Below are 17,241 nucleotides of genomic sequence, written 5' to 3' on the forward strand. Positions count from 1 at the left end.
AAAACCAACGAATTTTCCTATAAACTATACTCTTTTTTTTTTTTTTTTTTTTTTTTTTGAAGAAGAAATAAATTGTACTCCTTTTATTGTTCTTCACTTATCAATTTCCTTAATTACCTTTTTTTATATCTATTATTTTTTCACTGTTTTAATGGGTTTCGGCTTCAAACTTCAAAGATAAACTATCGCCGGCGGCCATTATCTATCCTAAGGTCTCAAGAAAGGTTGAATGTTTTAGCTTTGTTTTGTATTAAGATAAATATGTTAGAGCATAGTGATGTACTCAGTAGAAACTAACTATTACTATTAATGACTTTTCATTTGAAAAAAATACTAGAAGAAAATGTTTTGTATAAGCATTTATACACTAATAAAATTTCATAGCAATTAAATAAACTATTACGTACTTAATATATTTTTGCATACCCAACTATTTTTCCTTGATATATTCAATCGTGACTCAATTAGAGACCTATTTTTTTTTATCCGCCCTAGGCCACCAAAATCTCAAAAACGGGCCGACATTACCCTTTAAAAAAAGGAAAATATATGCGGAGTAGGAAATTTATGGGAAATGCAAGGCTGAAGTAAGAGGACGTGAGCCCCAAGCCATGTGCTGAAATGCGGCGTAGGGATTCTACGACAATGCCAAATATTGTTAGAGAATAAAATGAGCTAATGAACGTCATCTTTAACGGTTTGTTTGGTAAACCATTGATAGCAAGTTATAACAAATTAAAGTAATGGTCTCTATTGACTTGATGACTAATGGGGATTGAGATGAGATTGGCTTACTAATTTCCTATTACTTTCCAGAGCCAATTCAGAGACTTCAATCAGTTATCAACGACTAAAACTTTTTAATTGAATTGGTCATTTGATCGAGTTAAGGTTTTCACATAATGTATTGATCTTAATAGAGTCATAACATCACGCTAATCTAACACACAACCTTCACTACAATTGAGGTTTTTATTTGCATCATTAAACAATTGAGATTTTTGTTAAAATCATTAAACTAAAACATCAGTCAATTGGTTGTTGGTGCAATGATGATTGAGGCTGCACTTGGTAAAGAAGATTGCATATTCGATCCACTATAACAATAATTGGGAGGGGCTGAAATCTAACCACCTATAGATGATCCCAAATCTTGATTAGCCCTAAAAGTCGAATTGGGTGGAACACAAAAAAAAAAAAAAATAAATAAAAAAAATAAAAAAAAAAAAAAAAACTAAAGCATTGCGTCTTTCTATTTAGCACAACATATTTATTATACTATGTCAAAGGGTTATTTGTGTGAGGCCCCCAAAAACAATGCAACTTTGAATAACTTTGGACTATGTGCGATTTCACAATCGTTTGCGTCGCCTAAAGGTCGGGCATGCAAACAATTTGAGCCGTGCTATGGTTGGGAACAAGTTGAATCATGTATTATGCAAGCTTATGTGTTGAGCTAGAGAGCATTATTGCTTGAAACAAACTAAGAAATTTTTTTGTCGTGTCAGGTTGAGCTCGTGTTGATATTTTATCAACAAAGCTCATGCACAATCTAACCCACATGTTTTGACTCAAGTTCGTTTTACTATGCTAAGAAGCCTTTATAGTAATGTTTCATACTTTTCCCTTCTAGTATATTGCAACAATGATGAAATTACGCATCCCAAAACATATTTTATATGTTAAACGTCTATAATTATATAAAAGTAAAATTTATAAAAAGTTGATATTGTGAAAGTGTTTTACGGGACATATCTAATAAGACCTCCATGACTTTATTTTATTTAACGTATAAATCATAATATGTTGTCAAATAGGAGTGATGAATAATGTAAGAGTCTCATTGTTGCAATATTAACATAACCGAGAAAGTAGCTTATTGATCAATTATAAGCAATGTATTGGGCGGACTGACTCGTGCCTCTTATATCATTATAAACCAATATTGGCCATATCGGACCCGGTGTCCCGGATGGTCGGGGTCATTTGGTCCATGCCTAACTCTAGTAATTCTGTTGAAGACTTGAAGTTACACCGGAACGTTTAAGGGTCAATGGCGTCAAGTCAACAATAACACAAAAAGAAAAACACCGTTATCTACGTAAGTGAGACACAAAGACAGTGATTCTATTCAGTGCTAAATTGCAAATGAAAGCCGCGTTATAATGGGCCCCATCAACGGTCCCAACCCAGCAGAGCAACCAAATTCTTATTTCTTCCTACCTTTACAAACAGAATCTCTCTTTTTTTTTTTTTTTTTTTTTTGGCAATAATATACTTCGTATTTCGTATATATATTTTATTACTGTTACACATTTATTAATCAGACTTTCTTTAATATACGGCTAGAAATATGATAGGCCTAGGTTTAAAGATTTTCTAGTTGTGAACTTATTTATTTAAATTTTTTTCAACTTGCCTGTTTCTTGATCTGTATTCAATATTTTAAACTCATAAATTTTGTTCATACATTTATTGTTATGAAATTTTGCAATTAGATCTTATTTCAAACCGTTCAAAATATCTTTTAAATCTATGTAAATTACTTTATTGATAGAAGAATCCTACGACAACTACACTAAAAATCAAAACTAGCAAATACAAAATAAATTGGATCAAATAAGATTTTAATTGAGCAAAATCACGATAATTGATGAATATTGTATTTCACATATCGGTTTGATATAACCTTTTACAAGGAAGTCTTTCGATCAATTGTAGTTTTAAAATTTGATGTAATTATTTCTAAATGTAGAATTGACCTCTTATACCTAGTTATGAATCTTATTATTACCTTATGAACAAATATTCTAGTAATTAGAATTAATTAGACACAATTTATTGACATAGAAATATGGTCCAAATGTAACTAATGACATGAACTATTCTATACATAAGTAAATAATTTAACATGAACTTTACATAGTGAAGTGACATCAACTCAAACTTAGCATGCATGCACTTAAATGACCACGATCATGCCATAAGTGTTTTTAATGACCAAGTTCATCTTACATTTATTTTAGTGACCAAATCATATTTTTGAGTGTATTTAACGACAAAGCTGTAGTCAAGTTCATGTCAATAGTTGTAATCAAAACATAGTTCCAATTCAGTAAATACAATTTCTTCTTAAGACCGCAAAATCACATTGATGGACGAAAGATGGTTATGAACCGAGCATCCCTTGTACTAACCTCGCTCAACTTATCTAATCAATGGGGGCATCAAATCTTCTAATCACACCTAAATCCCAAAACATAAACAGCTGGTTTTGGTTCAAATAATGTCAATGTGATTTGGGTTTTGTAGTTTCACATCTTTTTCCTAAAATAAAGTGGGTCCTTTGCTCCTTTCTCTCTCTTCTTCTCTTCCTGAATAATGACAGCCTAATCAACAGCCTGGAAAGGGCTGGTAATTCTGGTTAGCTCAATTTCAGCTCACTTTACCTGAGTTTTCATGGTAGTTGGTACTTCTACTACTTGGTATTAGTATCCTTTCTTTCTTTCTTACTTGCTGCCATTGATGCTCTCTCTCTCACACTCTTTCTCTCTCCTCCATTGTTGGCTCAACTGAAACACAAAAAGAGGTAAAAGTTTTGTACTTCAATTGCATCAACTTTAGCTTAATTTAAATACCCATCTTTCTTATTCAATTTATACCTTGTTTTACCAATTTGGGTTGCTATCAATTTGTACATTCTTTGCTGTAAGCTCAGTAAGTTGGAACATTGTTTGATAGATCTGAAGGGTGTTCGACGAAATGCCTCAGTGAGTGTAAAAGTGCTGCCAGCTTGGGTTTGCACTATTTGGGTGTTATTGGGTATATTTTGTTTCTGGGTTTTGAATTGTTTTAGGCAATTGATTGATTAGTCCATTTTTTGGGGTTAAAAAGATGAAGATTATGAAATGGGTGCCTTTGTTTATGACTTTGATTTTATATGGGATGTTTGTTTGTAGCTCAAATGCAGCCTTTAAACCTGTTGATTCTTACTTATTAGCTTGTGGTTCTTCTAATAATGTCACTTTTCAAGGCCAAACTTATATTCCTGATTTAGAGCATTCCTCAGTTAAACTCAGTAGTCAAGCCAATTCTCTTGTTGCTACCACCAATTCTAGTGCTCCCTTCCCTATTTATCAATCTGCCCGAATATTCACCCGTAGTGTGTCTTACGAATTTGATATCAAACAGAAAGGCCATCATTGGGTTCGGCTTTATTTCTATCCGGTTTCGAGTGCAGGGCATGACTTGAAATCGGCTTCCCTTACTGTTGTTACTGAAAACTTTGTGCTCCTAAACAACTTCACATTTGAGAACTTTAAGGGTTCTTATATGTGGAGGGAGTTTGCCATCAATGTAGACTCGAAATCCTTGAGCCTTACTTTTATTCCTTCGAACAATTCAATTGCGTTTGTGAACGCGATTGAAGTTGTCTCAATCCCAGATGACTTGCTCCCTGACCAGGCTTTGTTCTTGCCATCAACCTCTATTAGTGGGATATCAGAGCTAGCACTTGAGACTGTGTACCGAGTAAATATGGGCGGTCCATTGCTTACTGCTCAAAATGATACTCTAGGAAGAATGTGGCAGAATGATGTGCAATATCTTCATGTGAATAGCTCTGCTACAAATGTTTCTGTTAGCCCTTCAACTATCAAGTATCCAGCTACAGTTACTCCTGATATAGCACCAAATTGGGTGTATGCCACTGCTGAAACTATGGGAGATCCGAATGTGGCCAATAGTAACTTCAACATGACCTGGGTTTTCAATGTTGATCCAGATTTCACCTACTTTTTAAGGGTTCATTTTTGTGATGTTGTCAGCCAGTCGCTGAATTCTCTTGTTTTCAACCTGTACATCAATTCCGATGTTTGGGCAAGTGTAGACCTTTCATCCTTAACTGGCGGTCTTGACGTGCCTTACTACAAGGATTTTGTTGCAAATTCTTCAGACTCAGGTGAGTTGACCATAAGTGTTGGTCCAGATCCTGTAGCTGATGATAGTAATGGTATTATGAATGGCCTGGAGATCATTAAGATGAGCAATGAAGCAAGAAGCTTGGATGGAGTTTCTCCTGTTGAACATCTTCTTCCTCCTTCAGCATCGAAAAAGAAACACTCTGCAATTATCATTGGTTCATCTGTAGGTGCTGTGGCTGCAGTAATGATGATTGCTCTCTTTTATTGCTGCTTTGTTTCTCACAAGTCGAAGACTCCTCAACAAGGAAATTCATGGTTGCCTTTGCCATTGTATGGTAACTCCTTGACGTTGACAAAAATGTCCACTGTTTCTCAAAAGAGTGGTACTGCTAGCTGCATTTCATTGACTTCCACCAATCTTGGTCGGTTCTTCTCTTTCCAAGAAATCATGGAAGCGACTAATAAGTTTGATGAGACCATGCTTCTTGGAGTTGGTGGTTTTGGAAGAGTTTACAAGGGAACACTTGAAGATGGGACTAATGTTGCTGTCAAAAGAGGAAATCCAAGGTCTGAACAAGGTATAGCTGAGTTTAGAACTGAAATTGAGATGTTGTCTAAGCTAAGACATCGTCATCTTGTCTCTCTCATTGGCTACTGTGATGAGAGATCTGAGATGATATTGGTCTATGAATACATGGCCAATGGACCACTTAGGAGCCATCTTTATGGTGCAGATCTTCCATCTCTGTCTTGGAAACAACGGCTTGAAATATGTATTGGGGCTGCGAGGGGATTGCATTATCTCCACACAGGTGCAACTCAGAGCATTATTCACCGAGATGTCAAGACAACAAATATTCTCTTGGATGAGAATTTTGTGGCTAAGGTAGCTGACTTTGGCCTCTCTAAAACCGGACCTTCTCTTGATCAGACCCATGTTAGCACTGCTGTTAAGGGAAGTTTTGGGTATCTTGATCCTGAGTACTTTAGGAGGCAACAATTGACTGAAAAGTCAGATGTATACTCATTTGGGGTAGTTTTGATGGAGGTTCTCTGCACTAGACCAGCTTTGAACCCTGTGCTCCCGAGGGAGCAAGTCAATATTGCAGAATGGGCAATGACTTGGCAAAAGAAAGGCATGCTTGATCAAATTATGGACTCAAACCTTGTGGGGAAGGTAAATTCTGCTTCACTAAAGAAATTTGGGGAGACTGCGGAGAAGTGCTTGGCAGAGTATGGGGTTGATAGGCCATCAATGGGAGATGTATTATGGAATCTTGAATATGCTCTTCAGCTGGAGGAGATGTCATCTGCTCTTGCGGAACCTGAAGATAACAGCACAAATCATATTCAAGGTTTACCATTAACCTCTCTTGAGCAATTTGACAATAGTGTTAACATGATGAATGGAGCTAACTCTGGTACTGATGATGACGCGGAAGATGCTACAACAAGCGCCGTGTTTTCTCAATTAGTAAATCCCCGTGGAAGATGAGGGTGATGGTTTCTATTTAATACTGGTGAACATTGTTTGGGTGCCCCATCCAGAGATGTATCAGAAGGTTAAGTTAAGTTTGATTGCTTGTTGGCCTCATTGCTTGCTTATTTTGATTTGTAATATAGAGAAGAATGAATATAATGAAGTTCGTCCGATACTGTCCCCAAGATCGTTATAGGAAGCCCATTGTTTCCTTTTTGTTCTTATATAATTGGATTTTGCTTCCCATTTTGTATTACACTTCTTTAGGATAGTGATATATGTAATGGATTCACAAAACAATTGTTCAACAATGCAGAAAATAATGCACAGGTTCTGCTATTATTATCTTGCATATTGGTGTCCTTTTAAGATCACATTGATGTATTTGCTTCCTATCCTATTTTTTCTGTTGACTTATGAAACCAAATACAAGAGAAAAGCATCTCTGTGCTAAAATTGGTTGCTAATATTAAAATACAAAGGCATAAATTTCTTATTCTACTCCTGGATAAAAAAATAAAAATTGTGAAAGCGATGAAAGAATGACAAAGAAGAAAGAGATTTCATGCATGAAATCTGCTAATGGATACAAATTCTTATTTTCATTTTCTGCAAACTATGCCTTGTCCAATCTTTGTGCTGCCCCTGCAGTCTACAATGCCCAGATCCTTCATAAAAGCGAAATTCTGATGTAGTACTCCAATTGGAGAGAACAGGCAGGATTTGCAGTCTGTTGATAAAAGGGTTGAGGTTCTATATCTGTCTTCTCCGCCTACAACGGGCATAGCAACACCTGGCTTTGCCGGGTTCTTAAAGTCCGGCTGGTATGTCCTTCCGAGCACACCTTCAACTTTTGGTGAAAGTCCGAAAAATCGGAATTGCACTTCCAAGTGAGCAAAACAGTCATCTGGAGGTATTTGATAATTATGTATCCTGTTGTCTTTCTTTGTAACTGGAACCACATTGACTGATATCTCTGCGATTTCTTGTACAGTCACAATAACACTGTTTTTGCTTTCTGTTCTTTCTATTTTCAGGTCTTCATTAGCTGATGTCCAGCTTGATGAGTATCCTGTGGGTACATTTAGTTCCTGTCCATCATAAGAAAACTTCAAGTGCTCAACTTCTTCATCCCATGCTGCAGCAGGTGTGGCCTCAAGAGAGAGAGTGTGGGAGTCGAACAAGATCCCTAGGGCTTGTATCCACGTGTAATCTCGCTTTCTTCCAGAAGGTCGGAGTCCAATGAAGCGGGCATTGACTTGGAGCTTAGGATCTGATACTAAACTAAAGTGCTCATTGCTCTTACCATGGAAGTAAAAAACTATTCCATCTCCACCAATGAAGCGAGGGTCCAAGCATGCTGCTCCCCGGCCACTGCAATTTGGCTTGCGATCTATGATTGTCACCAAACATATTTTGTGAGTATGCATAATATGATAATCTCATAATCAATACTTTGCATGTTATATAGCATAAGACAATTTGTTGTTCTTTAGAGTAAACTATAACATAGTGTTAGAAGATCTCTGCTGGTTCATCTTTTATAGTTTATAAAACCTTCAAAGGAGCATGTTTAACCATCTTACACTAAGTGTGAGACATTAAAAGTCTTTCCCAAAAGAAGTATGAGGTCACCCCTATGGTAAAAGAGTCAATTTAGCTTCACATAAAGTTATTAAGCCCATCTTTAACAAGACATTGCCTAGTGTAAGACAACCTAAGTTATGATTAAAGACGTAAATAAATGAGAGAAAAAAAAAATGTGGATGTGTAACTGTGCTATACATGGAGGATGAAATACACTCACTTCTGCATTCAGCCTTGCATATTGGTGAGTAGCAGTCTATATAGCAAACTTTAGCTTTAGGATCTTTCGGGTGTGATGTTGGGCACTGCCTTGGGCAGGTAATTCGCTTGAGGAAGCAAGGGCTTCTGCGACTGAAGCAAGTCCTGGTCTCTGTGTGTACTGGTATCACTTTTGTCGATGATTTTGAATGTGCTTGTGTTGAACTGGAGATAAAAACCAGAAAAAGGATCTGTAAGCAGTTGATTATAGACACCTTCATGGCTTACTCCCTATTACAAAGATCATACAATGACCCCTTAATTCCGAGTTTTGTTGTCTTAGGGTAATAAGCAATCGAGTCTTGGTTAATATAGTGTTTATCTCTGTTGATTCTGCACCCAATTTTTGTGAGTTTCAGGTATAATTCAACTCGAAGTGGAGTTCTAACTGTATAGAACATACAACTTTGGCATTTTAGCAAAATAAATGCTATATTAGGTCCACAAATTACAGGTGTTCTATGAAGTATTTGACTCTCAGAAGTCTTTTTGGCTATGCTGTGATCCAACCCAGTTGGCCCTTTTGCACTGCTGGAACGGAGACCTGCAGAGTAAACTATGTGGACAGTTGTGATGCCTAATGAATGTTTATATTACCGTCTTTTGGAGTAGCATGCTCGATGCCCAGTTACCTGACCCAATATCAAAAGTGTACTCGTAATTGCATGATTCAAATCAAAATTAACCCGACTTGAAAGTTAATTAAGATTAACAACTTTTATTTCTTCTCATGATTAAGTAACATGATAACAATTATCACGGAGTTATGATAATATATCTCAAACAAAACTGATTAATACAAATCCGATTCGAATGACCTGATTTCCACCTACAACTCTACAAGTAAGAAGAGCCACCATACACAATCAATATTATCTTAGATTCTTTGTTACTCCCATAATATGTTAGGCCTTTTGGTATTTCTTTTTTTTGACATTCATGTAAAATGGTTGACTTCCTAAATAAGAGAAGTCTACGTGAACATGTAACTTTTGAGATGGAAAGATATGAATGAATGCTCTAACTTTTACTTTATGGACTTAAAAGTCATAACTCTTCCTGGCTTGCACATTATTGTGGACTGTGTTGGTTGGAATGGCGCGTAAATGATGTACAAATAATTGTATAGTCAAGTCAATTCTAAGTCTAATATTTTTTTTTTTTTTTTGAAGAATTGAATTCTAAGTCTAATACGGAGTATTTATTCATCATCTTTGACTAATTTTGATTATTTTATTCTATACATTTCCATGCATAATGCACAAATTAAAGCTAATGATACTGATGAGTTTTTACCAAATTATTTGGTACAATTTGTATCTACTTAATATATTCGTGACGTAATTGACAAATTTGAAATGGTGGCTTTAAAACGGCAAAAGAAGTAGTGCAAAAACATAAAGGTTACAAATTTACTACTTGTAAAACTCTAAAACGACTTATTTTCAACTTTTTAGCATTTTTTATATTGCAGAAAGGCAAATAGGAAAATGTAGTAAAAGGGAAAGGTTAAAAAAAAAATGTGTATCAAAACTTTAACTTCAGGAGTAACCGAGTAATATTTATTACATAGTATTATTTTGGTGATGAGTTGATTAGCTAGTTCATTCTATTAAATCAGTAGCCTTTTGGTATGTGAGGCGAGTTGTTAACAGTAAAATTAGAAAAATAAACTAAATAAGTAAGGACCTTAATGTTATGCAATTTTTTTATTTTTTTTTATTTTTTTTTTAAGTCAACGATTTTTTTTTTTTTTTTGACAATAGCAAAACCAAACCAAACATCTATACTACGGGTAATCTGACAATGTCATCCGGCATTGCCTAGCAATGCCATGAGCCTTTTGAACCTGTTCTCTCTGAACTTTGATGATTGCACATTTCTTGAAGGCTGCCCCAACATTCTTGATTTCCTTTAGTGTCCAAGAGATAGATATATCATTGCCTACACTTTCTTGTAGGTTGTTGAGAAGCACCACCGAGTCGATCAATATAAGGACTCCTTCTTTTCCTTTTGACTTTGCCCAAGTAAGAGCTTCTAAACACGCCCATGCTTCACACTGCAAAGCTGAGCATGCAGCTCCATGTTCCCCTCCCCCCCATCGAACATCTCAGATTGATCGTTGCTATTTACCATCCCAGCCCTAGTAGACTTCTTTTCCCATGCTCCATCCACCTGTATAGTAAAATCGTCGCACCCATTCTTTTCTTTTCCTAGTCGTACATGATGGAAACTTGGGGGAAGAATGGGGTCTTCTCCAGTTTCATTTTCCATTCTCATTGCCTCCCTTGTTTGGTCCGCAAAAATTTCATGATCCTTCATTGCTATGCCCATGAATTCCTTCACTAAGTTTATAGTGCCACTAGCCCCATTGAAGCTTCTTTCATTTCTAGCCTTCCATAAACCCCATAAACAAGCTATGAAATTAACAATGCGTCGCTCCTCTTACCATCCTCGCTATAAAAGAGCAGGATATAGTGCTGGATCCAATTGCTCAAAGAGCTGAACCCAGGAGAGTCAGAGCAAATCGATAGGGAGCCATCTTCCCATACCTCCTTTGCTAGATTACAGAACCGGAAGAGGTGTTGGCTGTCTTCCGTGTTCCCTCTACATAAATCACATGAGTCATCAATTTGAATTCCCCTCTTAGTTAAGTTTCCCTTAACTGCAATGCCATCATGGAAGAGTTTCCATAAAAATATCTTCCATTTGGGTTGGACATTCAACCTCCAAACAAGCTTCACAAATTCTTGTTCTCTGCTGCTCAGAGTAGACTTCTCTAGACCCTTTTCCTTGGACAGGAAATAATATCCTGTTTTAACTGTGTATCTTCCCGAGGGGTGGTGTTTCCAGTATAGATAGTCATTCCTCTGACCTCGGGGGAAGCTCCATAGCCAAGATTGCTTTCGCACTATCCCAATCAAAGCAATCCCTTACCTTTCCTGCTTTCCACATAGAAGTCCCATTATCAATGAAATCACTAACCTTCCATTTTGTAGCCGCCCACAGAGTTTGTTGTGAATTAGCAACCGGAATCTCCCCTCGTACCCATGGCATGCTAATGGCCTTGATGTCTGTTCCCTTACCAACCTTCCACGCAAAACCTTTTTTGAAGGTTGCAATGGTCTTCTGTAGACTGGTCCTTCCCATCGATGGGTTCCCTTTCCTCTTGTATGGCTTATCCATATTACAGATGCCGCAAGGTTGAAACCCCTTAAGCACCCTAGAAAGTAACAGCTGTGGATTAAGGTGCATCTGTGTTGCTTGTTTGAACAGTAAAGCATCATTTAGCATGGAGGCCCCTCGAATACCTAAACCTCCCATGCTTTTAGGAAGCTGGATGTTATTACGATTTACCCAGTGCATCCCATTTTTCCCATTGTTGGACCACCAAAATCTTGTGATCAATGAATCAATTTTATTTGCTATACTCTAGGGTAGCTTTAGACATTTCATGACATGTGCTGAAGTTTTGAAGAAGGGGAGGGATTGAACATTGAAACAAATAAAATATAAATGATATTAAGGGTCTGTTCACTTTAGCTTAATTTCAATTCAGTTCAGCTCCAATCAGTTCAGTTCAGTTCAGTTCAATTCAGCTCCTAATTTCCTTCTCTCATAAAATATTCATTTCATCTCCGTTGAGTTTAGTTCAGTTCAGTAAATGTGAACAGACTTTAAGTCAATAGGAATATAAAAAGATATAAATAGACATATTATTATTGAAGATAATCTATGGTCTTGCCAATGGTTTAATAGAGATATTAATAAAATACTTTGAAAGTGGGAAAAAAAAAGTGAAAGATCAAAATGGGTAGGTAAATTGATAAGGGACTAAGGGTAGGTCTCACTAATGATTTCAGTTTATATATGTTTCGTAATAGATACGTATAGATAAATTAGATTAAGCATAAATATGGTAAATTTCTCTTTAACATTGAGATGAAATTTTAAAAAAGAAAAGTTAAATGAAACATGTTAATATGAATAGATTAATCGATAACAAATGATTAGTTTTGAATAAGATCACAAGAGCCAACTTGTGGTAAGCAAAACGATTTTACTAGTTTAGATATATAGAGCTATAGGGACTAATGTACAAAGTTTTTAAAGATATTCTTTTGTTTGAATTACAAAGTTAGTTCTAGCAATTCAAGTTAAGAACTTATTCATGTATGCATACTATGCCACAAAAACTTGCAAACATTGGGGGCAAATTTTAGAGAGCCAAAATTTGCAAGACCACCCCAACTAATTTGGACTAGCCCCATAAATATGGGAACCTTCATACCAAAGTCCAAATATATGATCCAATTAATTAAATTGGACCCACTTCAATTATTCACACTTCCCTCCAATCAAATTTTCTAATTTTTACTCTCACTTCCCACACACTTCGAGGTTCCCACTTACATCATCATCGTCATCACCATCACAATTCCTAAATACCGCAAGAACCCTAATTTCAAAATTAAAATCTTTCAACCGCTCCATCACTAAAAATTCAAATTACCCACCACCCCTTTTCAACTTCTCTTAACTACAGTTGGATTTAATTTCTAATTTTTTGATTCAAAATCATTTCAGTTCTTCCGATTTTTTTTTTTTTTTTTACCCTTTTATTAATCCCTGTTTTCTCTCTCTTCACCCCTATTTCAATTTTCTCTAAATTTGGAAATTCGGAGTTTTTAAGGTATGCCCATGTTTTCCCTTTGCAATTAAAGGTTGAATTTACCCTTTTTTGAGCCATTTTGCATGGGGCGTTTTGGCCATTGTTGTAGGAAAGAATTGCGTTTTAAAATATTGGCTAGTGTTAATTTACTTTTGCTGTTTATAGTGTAGAAATGAATAAGATTAATGTGGGTATTATGTGATTTGATACGTTTATGACATTGGTTTAGTTTGATATGCATCTTGGTGTGATTGATGAAACATTTAGTTTTGTATAGTTGTTGTATTTAGCTTGTTATTGTGGTTAGTTTTCTGGGTTTTGTTTGTGGGTTTGAACATGGAAACCCCGGTTTCGGATGGGGTTGTTCCGAAAAGGTCTTTGAGGAGGAAAGTTAGTACCAAAAATTATGATGAGAAGTTGATGGATGATCTAATAGAGGAGCATTTAGGTGGCCCTTTAAAGAAAAGGAATAGAACTAGGGATGACTTGGAGAAAGAAACTGAAACTGAGGCTATGATAGCTATATCGCTCGGTTTCCCCATCGATGCGTTGCTCGATGAGGAGATTAGGGCGGGTGTGGTGGGGGACCTAGGTGGGAAAGAACAGAATGACTACATTGTTGTAAGGAACCATATTCTTGCAAGGTGGAGAGGCAATGTTCGAGTTTGGCTGTCCAAGGGACAGGTTAGGGAAACCGTTAGTAGTGAGTGTGAGCATTTGATCTCCTCTGCTTATGATTTTCTTTTGTACAATGGGTACATTAATTTCGGTGTATCACCGGCTTTTACTTCTCAGATTCCAGAGGAGGCATCTGAGGGGTCAGTTATTATAATTGGGGCAGGACTTGCCGGTCTTGCTGCAGCAAGGCAGTTGTTGTCGTTTGGCTTTAAGGTCATTGTACTTGAAGGAAGAAACCGTCCTGGGGGTAGAGTCTATACTCAGAAGATGGGTAAAAAGGGTGAGTCTGCTGCAGTTGAATTAGGTGGAAGTGTTATAACCGGCATTCATGCTAATCCTTTGGGGGTTTTAGCTAGACAATTATCAATACCGTTGCATAAAGTGAGAGATAAATGTCCTTTGTACAAGCCAGATGGAACGCCAGTTGATCATAAGATAGATTCCAGTGTTGAATTTATTTTTAATCGTTTGTTGGATAAAGTAACTGAGCTCAGAAAAATCATGGGTGGATTTGCTAATGATATTTCTCTGGGTTCTGTGTTGGATACTCTTCAAGATCTTTATTCGGTGGTCAAAAGTAAAGATGAAATTCAACTCCTTGATTGGCACTATGCGAATTTGGAATATGCTAATGCCGGATGTTTATCAGAGCTCTCAGCCTCATATTGGGATCAGGATGATCCCTATGAGATGGGGGGTGATCATTGTTTCCTTGCCGGTGGTAACTGGAGGCTGATCAAGTCTTTGTGTGAAGGAGTTCCTATATTGTACGGGAAGACTGTTAACACTATTAGATATGGAAATAACGGTGCTGAGGTGATAGCTGGGGATCAAGTCTTTCAAGCAGATGTTGTCTTGTGTACTGTGCCTCTTGGGGTGCTGAAGCGAAAGGCAATCACATTTGAGCCTGAGTTGCCCCAAAACAAGCTAGCGGCTATTAATCGATTGGGTTTTGGGTTGCTGAATAAAGTTGCAATGGTTTTTCCTCATGTATTTTGGGGAGAAGAACTTGACACATTTGGTTCTCTTAGAAATCATACACATGAACGAGGAGAGTATTTTCTATTCTATGGTTACCATACTGTTTCTGGTGGTGCAGTACTTGTAGCCTTAGTTGCAGGAGAAGCTGCCAAGGACTTTGAACGTACTGACCCATCCACTTTGTTGCATCGAGTTTTGAATCTGCTCAGAGGTATGTTTGCAGTTTCAATTACTATGTGCAGTATAAAAAGCTAACCTGAAGGTACCCTAGTTTTTAGTACTTCCCACATAATGACAAAACATCCTCTTTATGTTTGGGTGTGTGTGCGTGCATTTGACAAGGACCATCCATGGTTTTTCTATTTCCAGATCGTAAGATTTTGCTGGAGGTTGTCCTTGATTTTTATTGAAATTATAATTTTTTTTATACCTTTTTTTTTATACCATCGTCCGTTTGTTTGAATAATAACTATGAAATGTTAGGTTATTAATATGATTCTATCTTATTGCAATAATATAATATGATCCAACTTGTCTGGAAGTTAAAGGGTGTTATGTTTACTGGCCTACTGTTAATGATGTATTGATGATGAAGAATCTAAAAGATATTTTATATCTATAGTTGTAGACATCAAGATTGTAATGCTACTCGTATGAATACATAACCTCCTTTCATTGGATTATTGCCACCAGCTCCCATTTCTTTCTGAAAGAATCAATTGTATGATCCAAATTCCTTCTAGTTCTAAACATATATAATATTATAATCTGCTCGAGATCATTTTCTCTGGAGCACTGTAGTAGGATTGTGCTCCTTATAAAATTTTTAGTGGGTCATTCAAGATCATATATGATTGTACTATGGGTGCATCACGTATGACAGTTCACAGATTTGTGTATTAGCTGCTGGTATCATTGAGATTTCACCCTCTTGGATGTCAATTCTCTCAAAAATCCTGACCATAACTATTTATCTAATCATTAATTGTGTGATGCAGAATCCGTAATCCTTTGTTTCCAAAATTTCAAACTGCCCATTTATTCTAGGAAATTATTTACTATGAAATAGTGTATATCGGTTGCAAAGATATCAAAGGGTATTTAGAAACAGTATTTACTATTATTGCAATGGCAAGGCTGCTTGCATTTGGCCCCTTCTCCTTTGGTACCCCAGATTAGCCAGATCGATTTTTAGGCATTGTGGAAGAGTTGCTAATTGATGTCGATGTAACCTTTTTGCGAGAATTTTAATGCCTGATTAACTGATGAAAGACTCTAAATGACTGTAAATTCTTAGCCAATAAAACATGGGATTTACAACTGAGATTTTGAAAATAGGGGTGACTTGGTGCAAGTTGACACATATAAGAGGGGATTCGGACATATTTTCCTATTGTATATCCCTGTTACATCACAATTTCCTTTAATCGTTTCCATTCTCATTAACAGGCTTCTGATTCATATTGATCTTGTTTGTTTTACTTTTGTGGGTGGCTTAATAGGTATATACAATCCAAAAGGTGTTCAAGTGCCTGATCCTATACAGACAGTTTGCACAAGGTGGGGCACTGATCCTCTTTCCTATGGCTCATATTCCCACGTCCGAGTAGGTTCAACTGGTATCGACTATGATATCTTATCTGAAAGTGTTGAAAACCGATTGTTCTTTGCTGGTGAGGCTACAAGTAGGAAGTACCCGGCCACTATGCATGGTGCATTTTTGAGTGGCCTAAGAGAAGCTGGCCGCATTTATCGAGGCACTAGGAGTTTACAGTTGCATGGAAGGAAAAATGGGCAAAAAAATCTTGGACCGAGCTTTGATACCCTTCTTGATCTTTTTAGGAGGCCTGACTTAGAGGTTGGAAGGTTCTTATTTATTCTCGATCCGTTGACAGAAATTGGGAGCTCCCTCGGGCTTTTGAGGGTTGCTTTTGAGGACTTCAGCAGTGAACTCTGTGATAATTGTAGTTGTTTAGTTGACCAGGGGACAAAATGTGCAAAACACAGTAGCCTTCCTTTGCAGCTTTACGCGGTAGTATCTCGTGAACAAGTAGAACAGCTGCAACAAGTAAATGGAGGAGACCGAGATAGGTTGTTGTATTTTTTCAACAATCTTGGGCTAAAGCTCACGGGACCGAGTGCTTTGGGTGCTCTAGGTAACACTGTGATCACTGCCATTCAAAATGCACGAAGAGGTAGAGGCAGGTATCGTTTTGGAAGTGGAACTCCTCAAGGAGTCATATAAATGCTGCTGGTCAGCATTGTCTAGTCGTGGTAGTGTTTGTAGATTACAAACTCAAGCTTAGAAGGTTGCTGTTTACTCTTGTTTCCAGCTAGTGGTAGGTGTTGCAATGATGAAGTCGTGAAGCAGTCAATGTAATTTTTTTGTTTGGTGCTGTTTCCGACTGGTAAGAGCAACTAAAGCAAGGATGTATTTGTCAGGGAATAGGTTAAGTGTAGTCTGTGGTGGTAGCAACTAGCAAATGGGAGTGAGGAAATTGGGTGGTAGATGAGTAGACGACTAGTTGCTGCTGCTATAACATCTTTTGACTTCACAGTTACAGTTATGCTGGTATTCTTGGGCCCTTGCTCACTTGATGTAAATTTTGTGTACACTAAAATTTTTGATGCTTTGAAAATGCAACACTTCTGACCTTGTGATA

At 36.9% G+C, this 17,241-nt stretch overlaps 2 protein-coding genes and 1 pseudogene across 2 annotated transcripts; 2 read left to right on the forward strand and 1 right to left on the reverse strand.

The window, feature by feature from the left end:
• The first annotated feature begins 3,269 nt into the window (after positions 1-3,269).
• LOC145629305 (receptor-like protein kinase THESEUS 1 pseudogene) lies at positions 3,270-6,516 on the forward strand (annotated as a pseudogene).
• Positions 6,517-6,890: 374 nt separating this feature from the next.
• Positions 6,891-8,486, reverse strand: LOC145629306 (uncharacterized). The gene is made up of 2 exons (XM_081681871.1): positions 8,210-8,486; positions 6,891-7,795 (listed from the first exon to the last, which is right to left on the reverse strand). The coding sequence occupies exons 1-2, from the start codon at positions 8,466-8,468 to the stop codon at positions 7,005-7,007; spliced, it is 1,050 nt and encodes a 349-aa protein (XP_081537997.1). The 5' UTR covers positions 8,469-8,486; the 3' UTR covers positions 6,891-7,004.
• Positions 8,487-12,623: 4,137 nt separating this feature from the next.
• LOC145629307 (lysine-specific histone demethylase 1 homolog 2-like) lies at positions 12,624-17,241 on the forward strand. The gene is made up of 2 exons (XM_081681872.1): positions 12,624-14,789; positions 16,081-17,241. Exons 1-2 carry the CDS (start codon positions 13,256-13,258, stop codon positions 16,821-16,823), a joined length of 2,277 nt encoding a protein of 758 aa, XP_081537998.1. The 5' UTR covers positions 12,624-13,255; the 3' UTR covers positions 16,824-17,241.

Source organism: Chenopodium album, chromosome 4 (genome assembly GCF_948465745.1).
Source record: "Chenopodium album chromosome 4, dcCheAlbu1.1, whole genome shotgun sequence".
Taxonomy (NCBI): domain Eukaryota; kingdom Viridiplantae; phylum Streptophyta; class Magnoliopsida; order Caryophyllales; family Amaranthaceae; genus Chenopodium; species Chenopodium album.

Coding starts and splice junctions, on each gene's coding strand:
- LOC145629306 (XM_081681871.1), bottom strand. CDS start 8,468: ATGAAGGTGTCTATAATCAACTGCTTACAGATCCTTTTTCTGGTTTTT. Junction 7,796..8,209: donor ATGCAAGGCTGAATGCAGAA/GTGAGTGTATTT, acceptor TGACAATCATAG/ATCGCAAGCCAAATTGCAGT.
- LOC145629307 (XM_081681872.1), top strand. CDS start 13,256: ATGGAAACCCCGGTTTCGGATGGGGTTGTTCCGAAAAGGTCTTTGAGG. Junction 14,790..16,080: donor AGTTTTGAATCTGCTCAGAG/GTATGTTTGCAG, acceptor GTGGCTTAATAG/GTATATACAATCCAAAAGGT.